At 35.5% G+C, this 17406-nt stretch overlaps 1 protein-coding gene across 4 annotated transcripts in view; it reads left to right on the top strand.

Annotated features, from left to right (window-relative positions):
* The window catches only part of FUT8 (fucosyltransferase 8), a 211179-nt gene extending 194015 nt beyond the window's left edge, over positions 1–17164 (top strand). For all 4 annotated transcript variants that reach the window (XM_019733553.2, XM_074327355.1, XM_019733552.2 and 1 more), the window contains 4 exons: positions 1513–1759; positions 5438–5614; positions 10416–10566; positions 16181–17164. In XM_019733553.2, coding sequence (XP_019589112.1) covers positions 1513–1759; positions 5438–5614; positions 10416–10566; positions 16181–16498 — 893 coding nt within the window. In that variant the 3' untranslated portion in view covers positions 16499–17164. The remainder of the gene's footprint in view (positions 1–1512; positions 1760–5437; positions 5615–10415; positions 10567–16180) is intronic.
* The last annotated feature ends 242 nt before the right edge of the window (positions 17165–17406 follow it).

Raw genomic sequence — 17406 nt, 5'->3', positions numbered from 1 at the left:
AACACAATTTGAAGATTGTGTTTCATTCTGGTGAATACATTTTAAATGTATTGTAGGTTTATTCTCTACAAGTACGTTCTTTAATGGTCCATTGACTAACTGTGATTCTAATTTATTATGCACAATGACAACACCTTTACTGGAGTTATTTTTTATGTTCAGGTTAATATTTTCTGTTATTGAAAGTTTTATTCTGCACATTTTATATTTGTGAAATCTCTGCCGGGTATCTTTGTGTCTTCTAGTTATTGCTACGTGGTCTTTAATACGGAAAGTAAACTTTAGGGATGTTGGCTATCACATTTTGGTTTGTTCTTATTGCATTATAGAATTAATACTGTGTTTCCCTGGAAATAAGACCTAGCCAGACCAGCAGCTCTAATACATCTTTTGGAGCAAAAATTAATATAAGAACCAGTCTTATTTTACGATAATATAAGACCCGGTCTATAATATAATAAATATAATGTAATGTAATATAATATATAATAACGTATCATATTATATGTATAATGTAATATATATTATATGTATAATGTAATATACATTATATGTATAATGTATAATGTACTATACATTATATCTATAATGTATAATGTAATATAATAATATAATATAATATAATATAATATAATATAATATAATATACTGGGTATAACATAATATAATGTAATATAATATGTATAATAAATATAATATAATGTAATATAATATACCGAGTCTTATATAATATAATATAATACTGGGTCTTATATTAATTTTTGCTCCAAAAGACACATTAAAGATGATGGTCCGGCTGGGTCTTATTTTCGGGAAAACACAAACATTAATGATATATTCTTAACTCTAATGATATATAGTAACTGGATTCTGAAACTAATCATCATCTACAAAAATTAGCATCTAATCTCTGTTCTAACTTTAAAGTATTATCTAGGTAAACACAGATTCTATTATCATAATTGAGAACATAATAGGTCTACTTTGGCCAAGAAAAAAAAGACTTTAGAATTACCTAATTTTTTTTTTCTTCAAAAGATATAGAGTCTTCTCTTACAATTGTAATCTTTAGATATCTCTAGAGTCATTTGCTCTGTCATGAAACTAATGCAAGGACCATTTGCTGTAATGACAAGCTGGAAGTTTAGAGAACACTCTATTGTCTAATTAACAAAACAATTACAAAAACCAGCACTTTGCCTAGCTGGCTTTGTCCACTGGCAACATGGTTATTTTCTGATTAGATACTTTGAGTGCTGGATACCATCTTTATCTGGGGTACGGAAAGAAGACTATGGACTTGAGAGGCACACCAACCTGAACGTGAAATTCAGCTCTGTCACTTTTGCACTAACACCTTGGGCAAGTTACTTAACTGCCTGTGTAAAGTGAAAATTATAATACTTCATTAGAAGTTTCTATGAAGGTGATACACCCAGAGTGAGTTCTTGTTAAATGGTGGTTGTATGAGGAATACAGTGTGGTGATGATGATATTTGGATATTCTCTCAGGTGAAATAAAAGACAAAAATGTTCAGGTGGTCGAGCTCCCCATAGTAGACAGCCTTCATCCTCGTCCTCCTTATTTACCGCTGGCTGTACCGGAAGACCTTGCAGACCGTCTTGTTCGAGTGCATGGTGATCCTGCAGTGTGGTGGGTGTCTCAGTTCGTCAAATACTTGATCCGCCCACAACCCTGGCTGGAAAAGGAGATAGAAGAGGCCACCAAGAAGCTTGGCTTCAAACATCCAGTTATTGGGTAAGAATCTGATTTGTTCCTCATAAAATGCTATGTAGTAGCAGGGATATGTGCCTTTACAAAGTACTGTGAACTTTACCGTTTAATGTTCATAGCTTCACCCAAAAACAGGTTCCAGAGTTCACTTTAGGCCACAGGGAGACCTTTCTTCCTTTTTTCACTTATTTATACATTCAACAAATATATTAAGCCCATATTTCTGAAATTAGCTATCTTCCTGGGGAAACGAGGAAATGAGGAAGGAGTATTCTGGATATTGTACGTGACTCCTGTCTTACCCTAACAGGGCCGTGAGATGAAGCTATCACATTTATAGCTTTTCGATTGCACTTTATTCTTAGGCTTCATTAATTGCCACTGGTCATGATTTTGCTTTTCGATGTTCTATTTTTTTTCTGTCCTGGAAGTTATTTTGAGCATAAGGATATCATTTGTACTATAAGATAATGTTAAAATTATTATTTAAAAAGATCTCTTGGCCCACTTGGGAGTTACAGTGTACTTATGTATTCAGTCTCGTGTTTATGTTAAGGGAGATATATCAGGAAATCCTGGGAGCAAGAAAAACCCAAAAGAGTATATTTGTTCACAAGCATGTGCGCCTGTACGCATATGTAAAAGGCTGTGGAGGAGGAGTTTTCCTGGGTCCTGATGCTAGATTTCACACCATGGGAAATGTTCTTTGCCTAATGGAAAGAATATTGCACTGAGAGTTTAAGAGACTGGGTAATATTCCTGGCTTTTCCCTAATGCTGAGCCAGCTTACTTTATAGTAGTTTTGGGCTTTGATTTTTCCATCTATAAAATAGGGTAAGTAATATGTGCCCTAAAAGTGATGATATGATAATATAAGGATTTAAAAAGGATTTCAGTTCTGTGGGAAAAATGTACTGTAAAATATTATCACCTTTCAGAGAGATTGATGCTTAAATAATTCCTGAAAATAGATTTGTAAGCTAGACTGTGGCATTCTGTAGCTCATGTTGTTTGTGATAAAGTCAGCTATTGATTAATATCGATACGTGGGTTGATTCATTCACTTATTTGCAGGACATTTATTGAATACCTGCTAGTGTAGGGGACAGAGATTAATTTTTTTCAATGTCTCCTTGTGGCTTATTATGGTGTATGGGTTAAGAGACTTACACAACTAACATTGTGTGGGTAGAATGTGATAAATACTCAGAGAAGTATAAAAAGTACTATGAAAGGTCAAGGAAGGGGAAATATATTTCCATCTGGATTAGAAAAGACTTCATAGCTGCAGTGTTTGAACAGGATCTTGAAAGATGGAGAAAGATAGCAGTATAGTAGTTAAGTTACCAAAATACCTTTAACTACATTATCTCATCAATCTTGTAACACAGTCCTGTGAAATAGACAGAGATAATTATTTTACAGGTGAGGAAGTTAAAGGGAAAATATCTCTGCCCAAAGTTCCAGAACCTTCTTAATTTTGTTTGGATTTCCTGTAGTTCTACATACTAGAAAGCAAGCCTTATTAATTTTCCATAAACCATCCACCATATTGAAAATTGACTAAATATAGAAGAATGAAGTACCACAGACAACTAAGTTATTTGCACATTAGGCAGTGTGCTATAATGAAAGAGGGGTACACTGGGATTCAAGAATCTGAGTGTCCCATCTAGCTTTCACCACTAACAAGTTATGTGATTTTATAATTCTGGGACTTCATTAATCATCACCCTTTCCTCATTTGTCTAAAATTAAAAAAACAAACAAAAAAAAAACAAATAAAAAACCTAGATTAGATGCTATTTAAGGTTTACTAACATAATGCTAAACAATTAGACTTTTGTGTCCACCCATCATTCATTCATTCGTTCATTCATTCATTCATTCATTCATTCATTGTGTTTGGTACAATGGGGGATAAATAAAATCAGATTCCCTGCCCCAAAAGACCTCGATATCTAATAGTGAAAATCAGTGGGGTACACAAATAACTTTTACTTTTGTGAAGACTGGGTTGAAACGTGTATAAGAGAAACCAGTCTCCCTTTGTCTTATGTTGTCTTTTTGTTCACTGACATGTCTTCGGAAGCATCAGCTTCTTTAAGTGTCAGATGAAAGAGTTACATTAAATGAAATGACTTCTAATATCCTTCACAGGTCTAACATTCTGATTCTTCCACAGAGATTTCATTAAGGTCCCTCTGTCAAATTATTGATCCAAGCCTAATTTCAGGAGTACTTGTAGAATTGAGAAAATTGCTTAGCAGTACTTTACCACTGTCTCAAATGCTCTTCTTCCTTTTATTGTTCTATTATTACAGCTCTCCTTTGTTTTCATTTTTGTTTTCATAGCTGCCACCCCACTTCTTCCCTTGTGTCTCAGTCCTCATATGTATAGAAGTTATTGACCCCAGTTCCAAATGTTAGGGCTAAAGAAAGTCCATGGTGAAATCAGAGTATCAAATAGTATTTCTTCTCATGAAAATTTTCATTGAAATTCAGTAGAATTGTATTTTTGTCCTTCCTCATCTCTGTGAAGCACAGTGAACGATTCCAACTTCCTAAGAGAAGCAGTGATTAAAAAGGATCTGAGAAGGAAAAGATGATAGAAGTGTTCACATGATAATACTCACATCTTGGCTATCGTCTGGCATGCAAAGAAAAGACTAGCCATGAAGATATCTGAGAAACTCCAGTGAAATCAAACCCTCACTCCAGATTCATAATAAAAAGCTGACCTTTTTTTGACCTACAGGGAAACAAATCTACCTTTTTCCTTTTCTGACATATGAATAGTGGTTTAGTAATTTGGGGAGATGGGGGAATATAGAAAGGGCAAATTTAAGTAGAGTTTTAATGTATGAAAACAAACTATGATTACTATTATTCTTATTTTTGTTAAAATTACTTTGAAAGCACTAAGATGGGAAGAGAATATTGTGGAAGTCAGTGTCTTATTCAGTGCAGGACAATGTAAACGTCTGTCCCCAGTTTTACAATTTTGGAGCTTTTCTTAAATAGGACAGATGAGATCAGCATCTGCCTGTGTTTGATAGAGTGAAAACGAGAGAGATGAAATTCATTATGCATACAAAAGGGCTGGAATGGCTCCATGAACTTATAAATAGTAAAAACCCTTAAAAGCTTTGCCTGTTTTGATTGAATCCTGCTTTGATTGAAGAATCCATGTCGGTCTGTGTTTTCCTGGGGCAACTTTTAATTCCTCAAGTTGGCAGTTACAGTTGCTATACAGGGTAAAATGAAGAAACAGAAAACTTGGCATCAAAACATTACAATGTGCTTAATGTTCTATAATGACAACTGTGAATCTTGGTATCATTTGTTGTCAAAAATATACCGTTTTTTCTGGAACGCTGGTTAGTATTTTGCTGCCCAGTATGGAGCCTAACTGAAATCTGCCACTTATTCCTGATATGCCAATTATTTTATGAGAAAGCATTCTTCAAGGCTTTACTTATTTTTTAATTCCCCCTTGTATTGTATTAATATGCAAATATATTTAGAATATATGTGTTTGAATTCTAAAAAATATATATATTTGTTTCATTTTTTAAATGGTGAAAATGAAAGAAAAATTGCTTTTAAATGTCCATAAGACTTCTATGAATAGAGCATGCAGTAGATGGGAACATTATCAGCAGAATCTGACTTTCTCTTTGCTCCCTCACCACTACCCAGAGTCCACGTCAGACGTACAGACAAAGTGGGGACAGAAGCAGCCTTCCATCCCATCGAGGAGTACATGGTACATGTTGAAGAACATTTTCAGCTTCTCGCTCGCAGGATGCAAGTGGATAAAAAGAGAGTGTATTTGGCCACAGATGACCCTTCTTTATTAAAGGAGGCAAAAACAAAGTAAGTTAGATGAGCTAGTAATTTTAGAGTGGGACTCTTCAGTTGAAAGGAATTCTTAATTCCCATGTGTACTTATGATTCTTTTTATAATATTATTACTGACTATTGGGTTTTTTTTTCATTCAAACAACTGTTTATTTGTATAACTTGTTAATATGATCAAAGCATATGTGAGGTGCCCGCAAGAAGTAAATTTCATTCTGGAGCCTCTTGGTTTGTAGGCAGCTGCCATCTCACTATGTACTCACATAACCTCTTTGTATGCTTAGAAAACAGAGCAAGCTTTCTGGTGTCTCTTCTTGTAAAAGGCACTGATTCCATTATGAGGGCCCCACTCTCATGCCTTTATTTAACCCCAGTTTCCTCCCAAAGGCGCCATCTCCAAATATCATCACATTGGGGGTTAGGGCTTAAACATGAATTCTGGGGGGACACAAACATTCAGTCCATAACACTAACCAGCTATACAGGACTGTTAGCGATGAAACTCACCGGGTGCTTGTCCTTTTGTTCTCACTAACTTCACTAACAGTTATGGGCAACTGAAAACATATGGAAGGTACGAGTTTTCATCTTATAAAAATGTCTGGAATTTGGAGGTATGTTAAAGAAAAGTAAAGAATCAAAAATGAGTTCTGTAAGTGAAGGAATAGGACTACTAGTATGTGTTGAACAGTAACCCTCATTTATTGAGCCTTCCTATATTTCTAGCACTGTACTAGGTGCTGGGAATTCCATGATAAGCAAGACACTCTGCTCTCAAGGAATTTCCAATCTATTGGGGAAACAGACAGTAATTTTGTAGTGTGAGTAGTGCTACTATAGAGTTAACATTGGGTGTTAGGAAAACACGTAACGATTGGGAATTTTTCATAGGATCTGCATGAACCTAGATTTGGCCTTTATTTACTGTCAATAAATAAAGGATGTGTTAAATATATGTGAAAGTAGAAGAATACTGTAGTCTTAGCTCTGCTCAGATGTTATCTATTCCAGAAATCATCCCTGAATGCTTGACTGTGTCCCTCCTCTGTACATCCCTATTAGTGTTTAGCACTTGCTTACTTTTGTCTCCCTCGCTAGTTTATAAACACGTCAGACAGAGTACCTAGCACTAGTAACTAGTGCTAGTAAATACTGAATTATTTAAATCCCATCAGTTTATGAAAGTATTTTATTAGCAGTTAATCATTTAAGCTATTTGACTACTTAATTAATTTATTTCTTGGTCCCTTTTTTATGTCACAAATAGGGGTTGGGAAGAAAATCAAATGTAGAATGAGAACTATAATGCAGGTATTTATCCAACTCATTGGATAATAATTTAAATTGTATTTCTACCTCCTAAGAATTGACATTAACCTGATATAAATTGCTTTTTTTCTTAACTCTTTCTATGGAGTGCATACACACACACACACACACACACACACACACACACACTTATAAACAAAGGACTGAGAAATTCATCAGCAAAGTACAAGCCAAGTTATGTAATTATAATTCTTATATAAAAGTTAGGGATTAAATGAACATTTGGGCATAAAACACAATATAAAATTTTCACAAGTATTTTTCCAGTTTAATATCCACACTTATTAGAGAGGAACAAAGTGAAAATTGTTCACCATGCTTCTTCATTTTAAAATACCAAACTGAATTTGTAGCTTGGTCAAAAAAAATATTAAAATATTAATTTTATCTACTCTTATTTGTTCTTGAATGCATTACAAGCTTTTTTCCTTTTTTTCTTTTTTCTTGATTAGCAAAATAATTCATGCTCATTAGAAAATATGGAAGTTGGTAAGTATAAAGCAAGGAAAACAATATTACCCCAAATCCCATTACTCAGTGGCAACACCTGTTTAAATTTTGACACATTACCTTCAGTCGTTTATATAGTTACACATTTTAGTAGTTGATCATATTCTGTATAATTTGAACTCTTTTTTGCTTAATAGAGCAATAGATCTGTTTTCCCAAGTCACTAAAAAAATCATTTTAAACATCTTTTTTAATGACTACATATCCACTATATGGATATGCCATTGCTTATTTGATCATTCTTTTAATATTGGATAGTTAGGTTATTTCTACTCTTATAAAAAATGCAGTGATGTGTGCCTAAAATTATCAACATTATTTTCTTAAGCTAGATTTCTCAACTTGGAAGTATTTAGATAAAGGTATATAAGGTTCACTGTACTACAAGCGTTGCTTGGTGTAAAATTATAATACTGTTATGGATCAAACAGCTTTGATCCATAACACAGCATTATTAATAAAATTTTACACCAAGCAACCCTCGTAGTACAGTTGGCAGTACTTGGATTATAGGAATACTAAAACTTGAATTTCCTTTTTGTGGTCAGCAGTTAGTAATTCCTCTCCCCATGGTAGTCCAGGCAGCAGTTTCCCCCATATTCGATAATAAATGTATAGCATTTTATGCGTATTTTTCCTCTTTGAAAATCCTTTAATTTTAATTTTCTGAGTCATGAAAAGGAGATACTCCCTCAGTCGGAAGAAGGACTTCAGAAAAAAATTTTTTGATGTTAGTTTATAACTTCAAGTTAGTCCTTTGTGGGTGATATAAAAAATAAGTTTTTATAAGGTGGAAGAAGAAAAAAATATTTTTTATCATTACCAATCTCTGCAACTTCACAGTGGAAGAATTCCTCTGCTGACATACTTGTGGGCAAAAGACAAAGAAGCACGTTTGTACAGAAAATTCCATGCTCATTACTGGAGGTGCAAAATCTCCCTCTCCCCTTATTCACTTTGTTTCTGCTTGTTTTTCCCACTTAGCATCCTTCATCAAGTGGTTTTTTTGCTTATAGAGAGAAGGCCTGAGGAACTTAGGTATGGTTCCCTGGGAGGGAACACTTTTGGTGTGGTTCCAGGAAGTCAAGTTCAGAAGTTTAAGTTCAGAAAGGTATTGACGTTAAGTGTCACTTCTCAGTAGAAGGATCACTCTTTTCTTTGTTTCACTGAAGCACCCAAGCCATGCTGACAAAATCAGTCTTTACTCAAGGATAAAACCTGTACTGGTATGTTTTAGCAATTCCCCCTCTCCTTCACCCTCAAGTCTTTTCGTATTTATTTATTGCTGTCTCTACCCCATGCCTGTGTATGCAGCTTTGCAGGAATCACATTAAAAGTCTTTCTGGTTGCTTTCTTTTTAGAACAAATGTGATATTTCCTTCATCTCCCTCATTCAGAGCTGAGGAGGGCAAAATGTCAAAAATAATGAGGCCAAATAGATCTGAACACTGAATACCAGTCTGAAACAGTGCTCAGAGACTTTGCCTTCACAGTCATTATTAGAGGCAATGAGAGAAAGCTCCGTGGTGACTGTGAAATGAAGAGAAATCTGAAGCAGCTGTTAGGGGATTAGGAAAAAGCCCCAGACATAGGTACCACTCACTTGTTCATGTATTTATTCACATAGCAGTGTGCGGAATGCTAGATGCTGTGATGCAAAGGAAAATAAGGTATAGCCCCAATTTGGGGGGTATGCTGTGTAGGAGACAGACATATAACCTGACTCCTAATGTTTCTGGTTTATAAATAGGAACTACTATTCTTTCAACAAATATTTATTGATCCTCTGTTATATCCCAGATTCTCTTCAAGGTGCTGAGAATAACAGAGTGAACAAAGCATATGAAGTGCCTCTCTTTAGTTAGGGATGGTGGAGGTGGAGAATGCATGCAGTAAATAAGCAGTAAATACAGATTATGTCAAATGATAGATACTAAGAGCCATGCAGAAAAATTAAGCGGTAAAAGGGATAGGAATTGCCAAAGGTCTCATTAATAAGGCTATATTTGAGCCAAGTTCTAAAGGAAGTAAGGAATAAAACCAGATGGATGTCTGGGGGAAAAAATGTTTAAAAATAACAACCAATATTTATTGAGCATTTACTACATGTAAGTAATAGTCTTCTGAGCACTTTACATTGCTTAATGTATTTAATTCTTACAAAATTATATAAAGTAAGTACAATTATCCCATTTTCATGTAACTTTCCAAAGTTTTTAACTTAACTCTGAAGATCTACCTCATGCACTGAAAAACTTTATTCACTCTATACTAGAGTATAATTAAACCTCTATTTCATACGGTCATTTGAATGTAGGGTGGACTTTTTAAAGACATCCTGATTTAATATTTTTAAACATCATATCTTGAGACTACCAAAAAGTTACTTGGTGGACATCTTAAAGGAATTTGCTCTCAGAAAAGTATTAGAATGGTTTTCCATTACCATTACTGGTTAAGACGGTGCTTCAAGGATGGTGGTTAGGGAAGACAAGTCTGAATTATTGCAAATTCTGCATTAATTATTTAAATGACATTTAATGTGATATTTATGTTCCAAAGGAAAAGCTCAGTGACCAAATGAAAACAGGTTGACGTCTTAGAAGTTACTCATTACATTGCTTTGTACACTTGAAACTAATAAAAAAAATGTTATTCATTACAAAGAAAATAGGGAGACTTCTGTTTTCAACTCTCTCATGAATTGAGAAGGGACATTTTGATACATCTGTGTATTTTACATGGCATGCCAATTACATAACATACAAGGTACTCCAGAATGGTTTATGCCCCACGGATGGATTCAAAGATGCTTCGTTGACTGTTCTGTTGAATGCCATAATTTTAAAGCTCTCTTTACTGTTAGAAGAGAGGGACTCTTAGTGACAGGAGCAGGTCTGCCTCCTACTCATAAGATAGAGTACTAATAGAGTACTGTGATTTCAGTGACTATGTGTAAATTTATTTCTTTTTTCAGGTACCCCAGTTATGAATTTATTAGTGATAATTCTATCTCTTGGTCAGCTGGATTACACAATCGATACACAGAAAATTCACTTCGGGGTGTGATTCTGGATATACACTTTCTGTCCCAGGCAGACTTCTTAGTGTGTACTTTTTCATCCCAGGTAAGTGACAGCGGGGTATTTTCAAGTGGCCAATACTTTTTGGTTATATTGGGGTCTGGAAGGTCTTGTTTTTTTTGTTTTTGTTTTTTAATGTTGTGACTCAGGTACAATCTTCCTAATATTTGGGAATAATCCCTTTAGTAAAAGTATGAGAAGATTCCCCCCAAAATAGCTATTTAAGAGCACTGAATATTTAGTTGTTTGCAAGTGATGGTTGAATACATCTCCACTGAAGCCAGTTCCTGGAGTTGTTTGAAATACTTGGCTTATTCACAGCATTTAACAGAAACAAACAGCAAGTAATTAAGCTTACTTAATGCTTTCTGATTTTTACATACAACCAATATGTTACCAGGATCCATCTATTTCTACACATCGATACACTGATACTGAGAGGCTTAAATGCCCAGTATTTTGCCTTACTTGATTGCTTTATAAAAAATGCGAAAGAGTAAACGTAATTCCTCTTCAAGTCCTATTACATTTCTACCAAGCAAGAAACTGTATATTAAATTTAAGCACTACCGTATTAAAATGATTCTTTGAGTTTAATTGTTGCAGATAATTATATGTTATGGGTTTGGTAGATGTGTTTTTATGAGTGGTGCAGTCAGCCTTATATTCCCAATGAAATATCAGCAGAGCAATATCTGTTGTGGATTTTATTCTGCGCTTTCATTTATGTGCATATTATTAGATAGTTCATTCAACAATCTGTTAAACAACTATTTGCTCAGAATTATACTAGGTGCAGAGGGAATTTCAAAGGAGATAAAAATACAGATCTTACCCTAGTCCAGAATCTAGTAAGCAAAATACTCACATATAACTAGAGAATAATTTCCAAAAAATATAAATCATGTAAGAATAATATATGCCTAAAAGCTTAGACTAAATTGAGAAGAGAAAATGTGAAAGAAAAGCCACATCGTTTTCATGGGAGTATACTTCAGAGAGTACAAAGAAATGGGCAGTTTCCCACTATGTGACAATGCACATTGTCACAATGGGATGGTGATATGATTGTTGGAAAGATACCTACCCCAGCAAAGCCTGTATGAGTTTCTTTGATATGGAATAAGAATACAACTCACTACCCACAAAGACAGCTACACAGAACAGGAATCACATAGGCAGCAATCCTAGTCAGAAGGGAAAAACTCTCTTGGCCTTCAAGTTCCCGTGAAGGCATCCACTGCTGATGTTTCTCCCTAATTAGGGCGATGATCCTATTTTTGAGAAGCTCCTTTTACCAGTCTCAAGGCGGGGCAGCAGGGGAGGGTAATAACTACTTGTTCTATCTCAACTGTTTTGACAGTCTGGCTATGTGCCTATCTGATCAACAGATGCATATAACTGGTAACAACCTCCACACATTTTTGAATGCTTATTGTTAGAATGAATGAATCAAGAGTCATGTTCCCAGATGTAACACCTCCTCTACAGGCCTAGATTTTAGGCCTGCGTAAAGTCTATTACTCTAGTCGCGATTTTTCAGCCTAGGCACTATTGGCATTTTGGGCCAGATGAATTGTTGTGAGGCACTGTCTTGTGCATTGTAGGATATTTAGCAGCATCCCTAGCCAGTAGCACCCACACCTCAAGTTGTAACAACCAAAAATGTCTCCAGACAATACCAAGTGTCCGGGGTGGGGGCGGGGCAAGAGTGCCCTTGTTAAGAACCAGTCCTCTAGTCATAAAGGTCTAAAATATAAATAAATATATACTACATGTCTGAATAGTTAATGAACCTTACATGTCGGGAGGTGCTGAGACATACAGGAACGTGGCATCTATGCTTTGCTTTCCTTCTTCTAACTTTAAAATCACCGTAAGACAAAATTACTTTTTCTTCCCCATGTGACACTCTCTAATGTTTTAACTTGAAATCCACACACAACACAATTGGCCTCACTACTCTTTGAATCAATTTTGGAAAGTGCAGAAGGAAAAACCAGACAATTACATTCATTTTATTCCAGACAGATAGTTCTGGACAGGAATTTCCATTGAGGTATGATAGCTCATGAAACAACAGTGGATACTGTTTTTTCATTGAATAGCAAAACAAAGTAGTTTACAGGAAAAATGCACAGATATCCCAGCATCACCCAATGAGACAAGAACCTGCTTCCAACTTTGCATACTAGGAGGTCCTCCGGTCCCTGTCTATTTTGACAAAAAAATTATAAAATCCCATCTGCTCTGAGAAAGCTTTGGAGGCTTATGCAAACGCATCTGGTTGCTCCTCAGGGATAAAATTCAGACTAATGGACCTTCCTCCCTTTTTAATTGTTTTGTTTTTTTCAAATATCTATGTTTTATCCTTTGTCAGGATTTTTGTTCTTAAATGTTACTGTGTGCTTAGTGGTATTCTAAAAATGATATAGTGCATGCCAACACAGAATGAAATAGAACATATAACGTGTGGCCAGCTACTGCTTTTCAAACCAAAGGATTTGCCCCTCTCAGTCATGCTACCTGTCAGGTATCAAACTGACAGGTATTGATATCAGCTGAAAGCCTTCATTTACCTGACACATAATTTAGATTTGTAAAGCCCTGAGCGGAAACCTAGGGTGATTAAATGCAAACATCAACATTATAGTAATCTTTCTAGCTTTTTGCAGTATATTGTCCCATGGTTAATATAGAGAAAATATGTTAATTACTCAGAATGTTAAAGATGGATCTTAAGGATTAAACATTCCCTATGGACTTGAATCTCCACTGCTGGGCTGGTATTCACCTAGAGTGGTATTCATTCAACACATACTGCCCACTATGTGGCAGGCAGTGTTCTAGGTAATTATCCTAAGGCAGTTTAGAGTATGGTTGAGAGCCAGAAAGAGTATTAACTGTAGTTCTGCCGTTTACTAGCTCCTTTTTCATTTTATTTTAATTTTTGGAAATTTGCTTACTTTCTCTGTGGCTTAGTTTCTTCAACTGTAAAATGTGAATAATAATAATAATAATAATAACCACCTCATAGGGTTCTTGAGAGTTTTTTGAGTTGGAAGAGAGAGCACATGCAAGTGCACTGTTAGAATAGTGCCTGGGTGGCGGCCAGTTAGCTCAGTTGGTTAGAGCGCTGTTAATCTTAACAACAAGGTTGATGGTTCGATCCCCGCGTGGGCCACTGTGAGCTGCGCCCTCCTCAACTAGATTGAAACAGCTGCTTGACTTGAAGCTGATGGCTCCTGGAAAAACACACTCAAAATATATAAAAGTTAAAAAAAAAAAAAAAAAAAAAAAAAAAAAACAGTGCCTGGACCATAATCAGGGCTCACTAAGCTCAACTGCTATCATTATCACCATTGTGAGAAGGATAAAGGGTTCACCTCAGTGTCTGAAATTTTTCCCATTCGTTATTTCTTTGGTTTAAGAAAATATATGTATTATCCAGCAAGCTAACACATCAATAACTATTGATACCAAGGCGTAAACTGATAATTAGGATTATTCCTCCCAATAGAAAGTCCCTAGAGGTATAGTACTGAGGGTAATGATGGTTTTATGAGAGTGAGATATTTAATAGTGGAAAGAAAGAAACACATTAGGGTTCTTTGCCACAGTGGGCATTGTGGTCATCCCAAGGGCAATACAGGATCATGCATTTCTGGCTAGGGATAATTGAAGAGTGGGTGGAGGGGCTCTGAAAAGAAGACTCAGGTTTACCCAAGGCTGGCCTTGGCCTTATGTTTTATCTCTCTGGTGTTATAATTCGAACATGGAGAACAGGCTCTACAAGAGAAAATATGTGTAGCAGTTAACTAGCTCACACAGATTGCCTGGGTTCAAAACCTGAACCTTGGGCAAATTCTTTAACTGACCTTTGACATCTGCAAAATGAGCATGATAGAATTTCATTGGGCTCCTGAGAGGATTAGATTAGATAATACCTAAAAACAATGTCTGACAGCAAAAACTCAGTAAATATTAGCCTTTATCATTTTTATTATACTTCACTATTATTGGAGCTGCTTTGTTTTAATTAGTTTCTTCTTTTCCAGAGTCTCCACTTGATTTTCCTTGCCCTGTGTGGGCCTTTGGCTGAACTTAAAGTTCAAGTTCCACATCTTTTTGAACCTCATTTTGTTATAGTCTCAGTGTTCTACCAGTGATCTCAATTGTACCATGACATTCCCAATATCAAATTAGTTTGTTGATAAAGTAGCAAACTTGAATTTCAACTAGACATAGAACCAAGGTAATGACTAGAGATCTTAGTTCTATGTCTAGTTGAAATTCTAGCATTAGAATTTGGACAGATGATTTAATCTCTTTGTATTTTAGTCCCTATTTGCAAAATGTAAAATTCTGTCTAAACTTTGTTTCTTTTACAAATTACATATAGCATTTAGAAAGCACCCCTCAAGTTCCTGAGGTTAAGATTCTTTAAGACATTAAAGTGATGATTAATCAGATTCCATTTGCTCATAACAGTGAAAAATGAGCATCTCCATTCAGTTTTTATTTCATGAATGTCAGTTTTAAAGGACTGCTGGGTAATCCTAAATTGTTCTAATGATCAGATTAACAATTACTATTAGTAGTGTCATTTTATGTAAATGCAAACCTATTGTTATAGGGGCAATAAAGCTTCGTTAACTGAAATAACCACAACTGGAAATTTAGGAAAATTTGACCTGAGTTGAGTTCTCTGTTCACAATGTATAATGGAAGAATTTTCTAAGCAAAATTATAGCATTCTCTCTTCTTTCTTCACCTATTAGAAAAGTTTCTGAAACCCATTTATGCTATAATGAATGTATTTATTAATTGCTTAAAATGTTATAACTCCATGAAGATAGTATAGACTAACTTTATCACCAAGCACTGAGCTCAAGGAATGAAGCTCAGATTGTGGAATTTCACCTGCCATCCAGGGGCATGGTAGGTATTGTTTGAACAGAGGAATCTTTTAAGTAGCCTTCAATGCATCAGGTAGATGCATCTTCCCCAAAGGTTAGTCCCTCTTATTTCAGTCCTAGAATGCTACGATCTACACAGCACACTTAAAATTCTGTAGCTAGAAATGGCAATATGTTTTGGCTCAATTGCCAGTCTAATTAATGGTGAGTAATTACATGGATTTCTGTTGAGAAGAGTTTTGAGCCCAAGTCCAATTTAGCAGAAAAGAGTATGTGATTGATTAACACTGAATGAAGAAAAGGGAGCAGCAGCATTTTTATAACGTATTTATAATCCTAAACCTTAAATTCTTCAAGCGCCCAAACCAGGTCTTACTCTTTTTTGTACCGCCAGTGCCAAACATGGAGCACTATGTGGCTCTTAATAAATGGTTATTAAAATTAACTGAGTCATATCCTTAAAGAACTTTGCACTGGATACATTTTTTTCTCTCAGAGACCTTAATTGTAATAATCTTTTATGCTAAAAAAAAAAAAAAAGATAACAAGCACAGAGGTGAAGAATGATTTTTACTGACATCTGAGAACAAATGGACTGAAAATTTAGGATTAGAACCCACTACTTTTCATTCTCTCAGTCCTAGTCCTACTCTGGTTCTATTCTCTTTGGCCAAGGTCTTTCAGATTGCTATGAAGGAGATCTTACTTAGACTAACACATTTTTTTCAATCTTTCCCAAGGTCTGTCGAGTTGCTTATGAAATCATGCAAACACTGCATCCTGATGCCTCTGCAAACTTCCATTCTTTGGATGACATCTACTATTTTGGGGGCCAAAATGCCCACAACCAGATTGCCATTTATCCTCACCAACCTCGAACTGCAGATGAAATCCCCATGGAACCTGGAGATATAATTGGTGTGGCTGGAAATCATTGGGATGGCTATTCTAAAGGTGTCAACAGAAAACTGGGAAGGACGGGCCTGTATCCCTCCTACAAAGTCCGAGAGAAGATAGAAACAGTCAAGTATCCCACATATCCTGAAGCCGAGAAATAAAGCTTAAGATGGAAGAGAAAGACAACCAAACTCAGTTGAAATCATTTGAGCCAAGCAGTAGATGAAGAGGGCCCTGACCTGACAACACATGGTTACATGAGTAGATGCCTGCAGAGCAACTGAGGACTGACAGATGCTTCATTGGTGGGATTCCTCTTGAACAAGGGCTACAATGCCCCCAAACCCATGCACAGTTCAGTGATGTGCTCACATATAACATGCAAACAGGTTGTTTTCTACTTCGCCTCTTCTTTCAAGATTATGTCCCCATGAAACAAACACTGCCACATTGTGTAATTTAAGTGACACAGACATTTTGTGTGAGACTTCAAACATGGTGCCTATATCTGAGAGACCTGTGTGACTCAGTGAGATCTGAAAAGCTCCCTACTGTGGGGAGGTTGATTCTTAGCCAGTGGTGGTATTGTAACCACTGAATTCACTCCAATCAGCAGATTCAGAATTAAGACTGGATGTTTTTGTCTGGAATTTTTTTTTTAAGTAATTGCATCAGTTCATTCACTTCATCATTAATAAGTGAAGGATACATCAAAATGACGTATCCGTTAGGAACTTTTGTAAAACAATGCCATGAACAGATTCTTTAGTACTCAATGTTCCTGGACATTCTCTTTGATAACAAAAAATAAATTTTAAAACAAGGAATTTTGTAAAGTTTCTAGAATTTTACATATTGAATGATTTGGTGGTCAGCTTTATAGTGGCAAAACTATGATAAAAAGAGGAGTTTTATAGTTTTTCTGCTTTACTTTATTTTTTTCTGTTTCTGATCAACTGACCAAGTCTTAGCTCAAAGAGTCATTGCTTCATTTTAAGACTGAAAACTGAATTTAGTTGGTGCACATTACAGAGTTGCTAAGAGCACTCTTTGGGAGCTTTTATTGTTG

The sequence above is a fragment of the Rhinolophus sinicus genome, linkage group LG03, assembly GCF_036562045.2.
Source record: "Rhinolophus sinicus isolate RSC01 linkage group LG03, ASM3656204v1, whole genome shotgun sequence".
Taxonomy (NCBI): domain Eukaryota; kingdom Metazoa; phylum Chordata; class Mammalia; order Chiroptera; family Rhinolophidae; genus Rhinolophus; species Rhinolophus sinicus.
The sequence above is the reverse complement of the archived record's forward strand: the minus strand, read 5'-3'. Positions and strand labels throughout refer to the sequence as shown.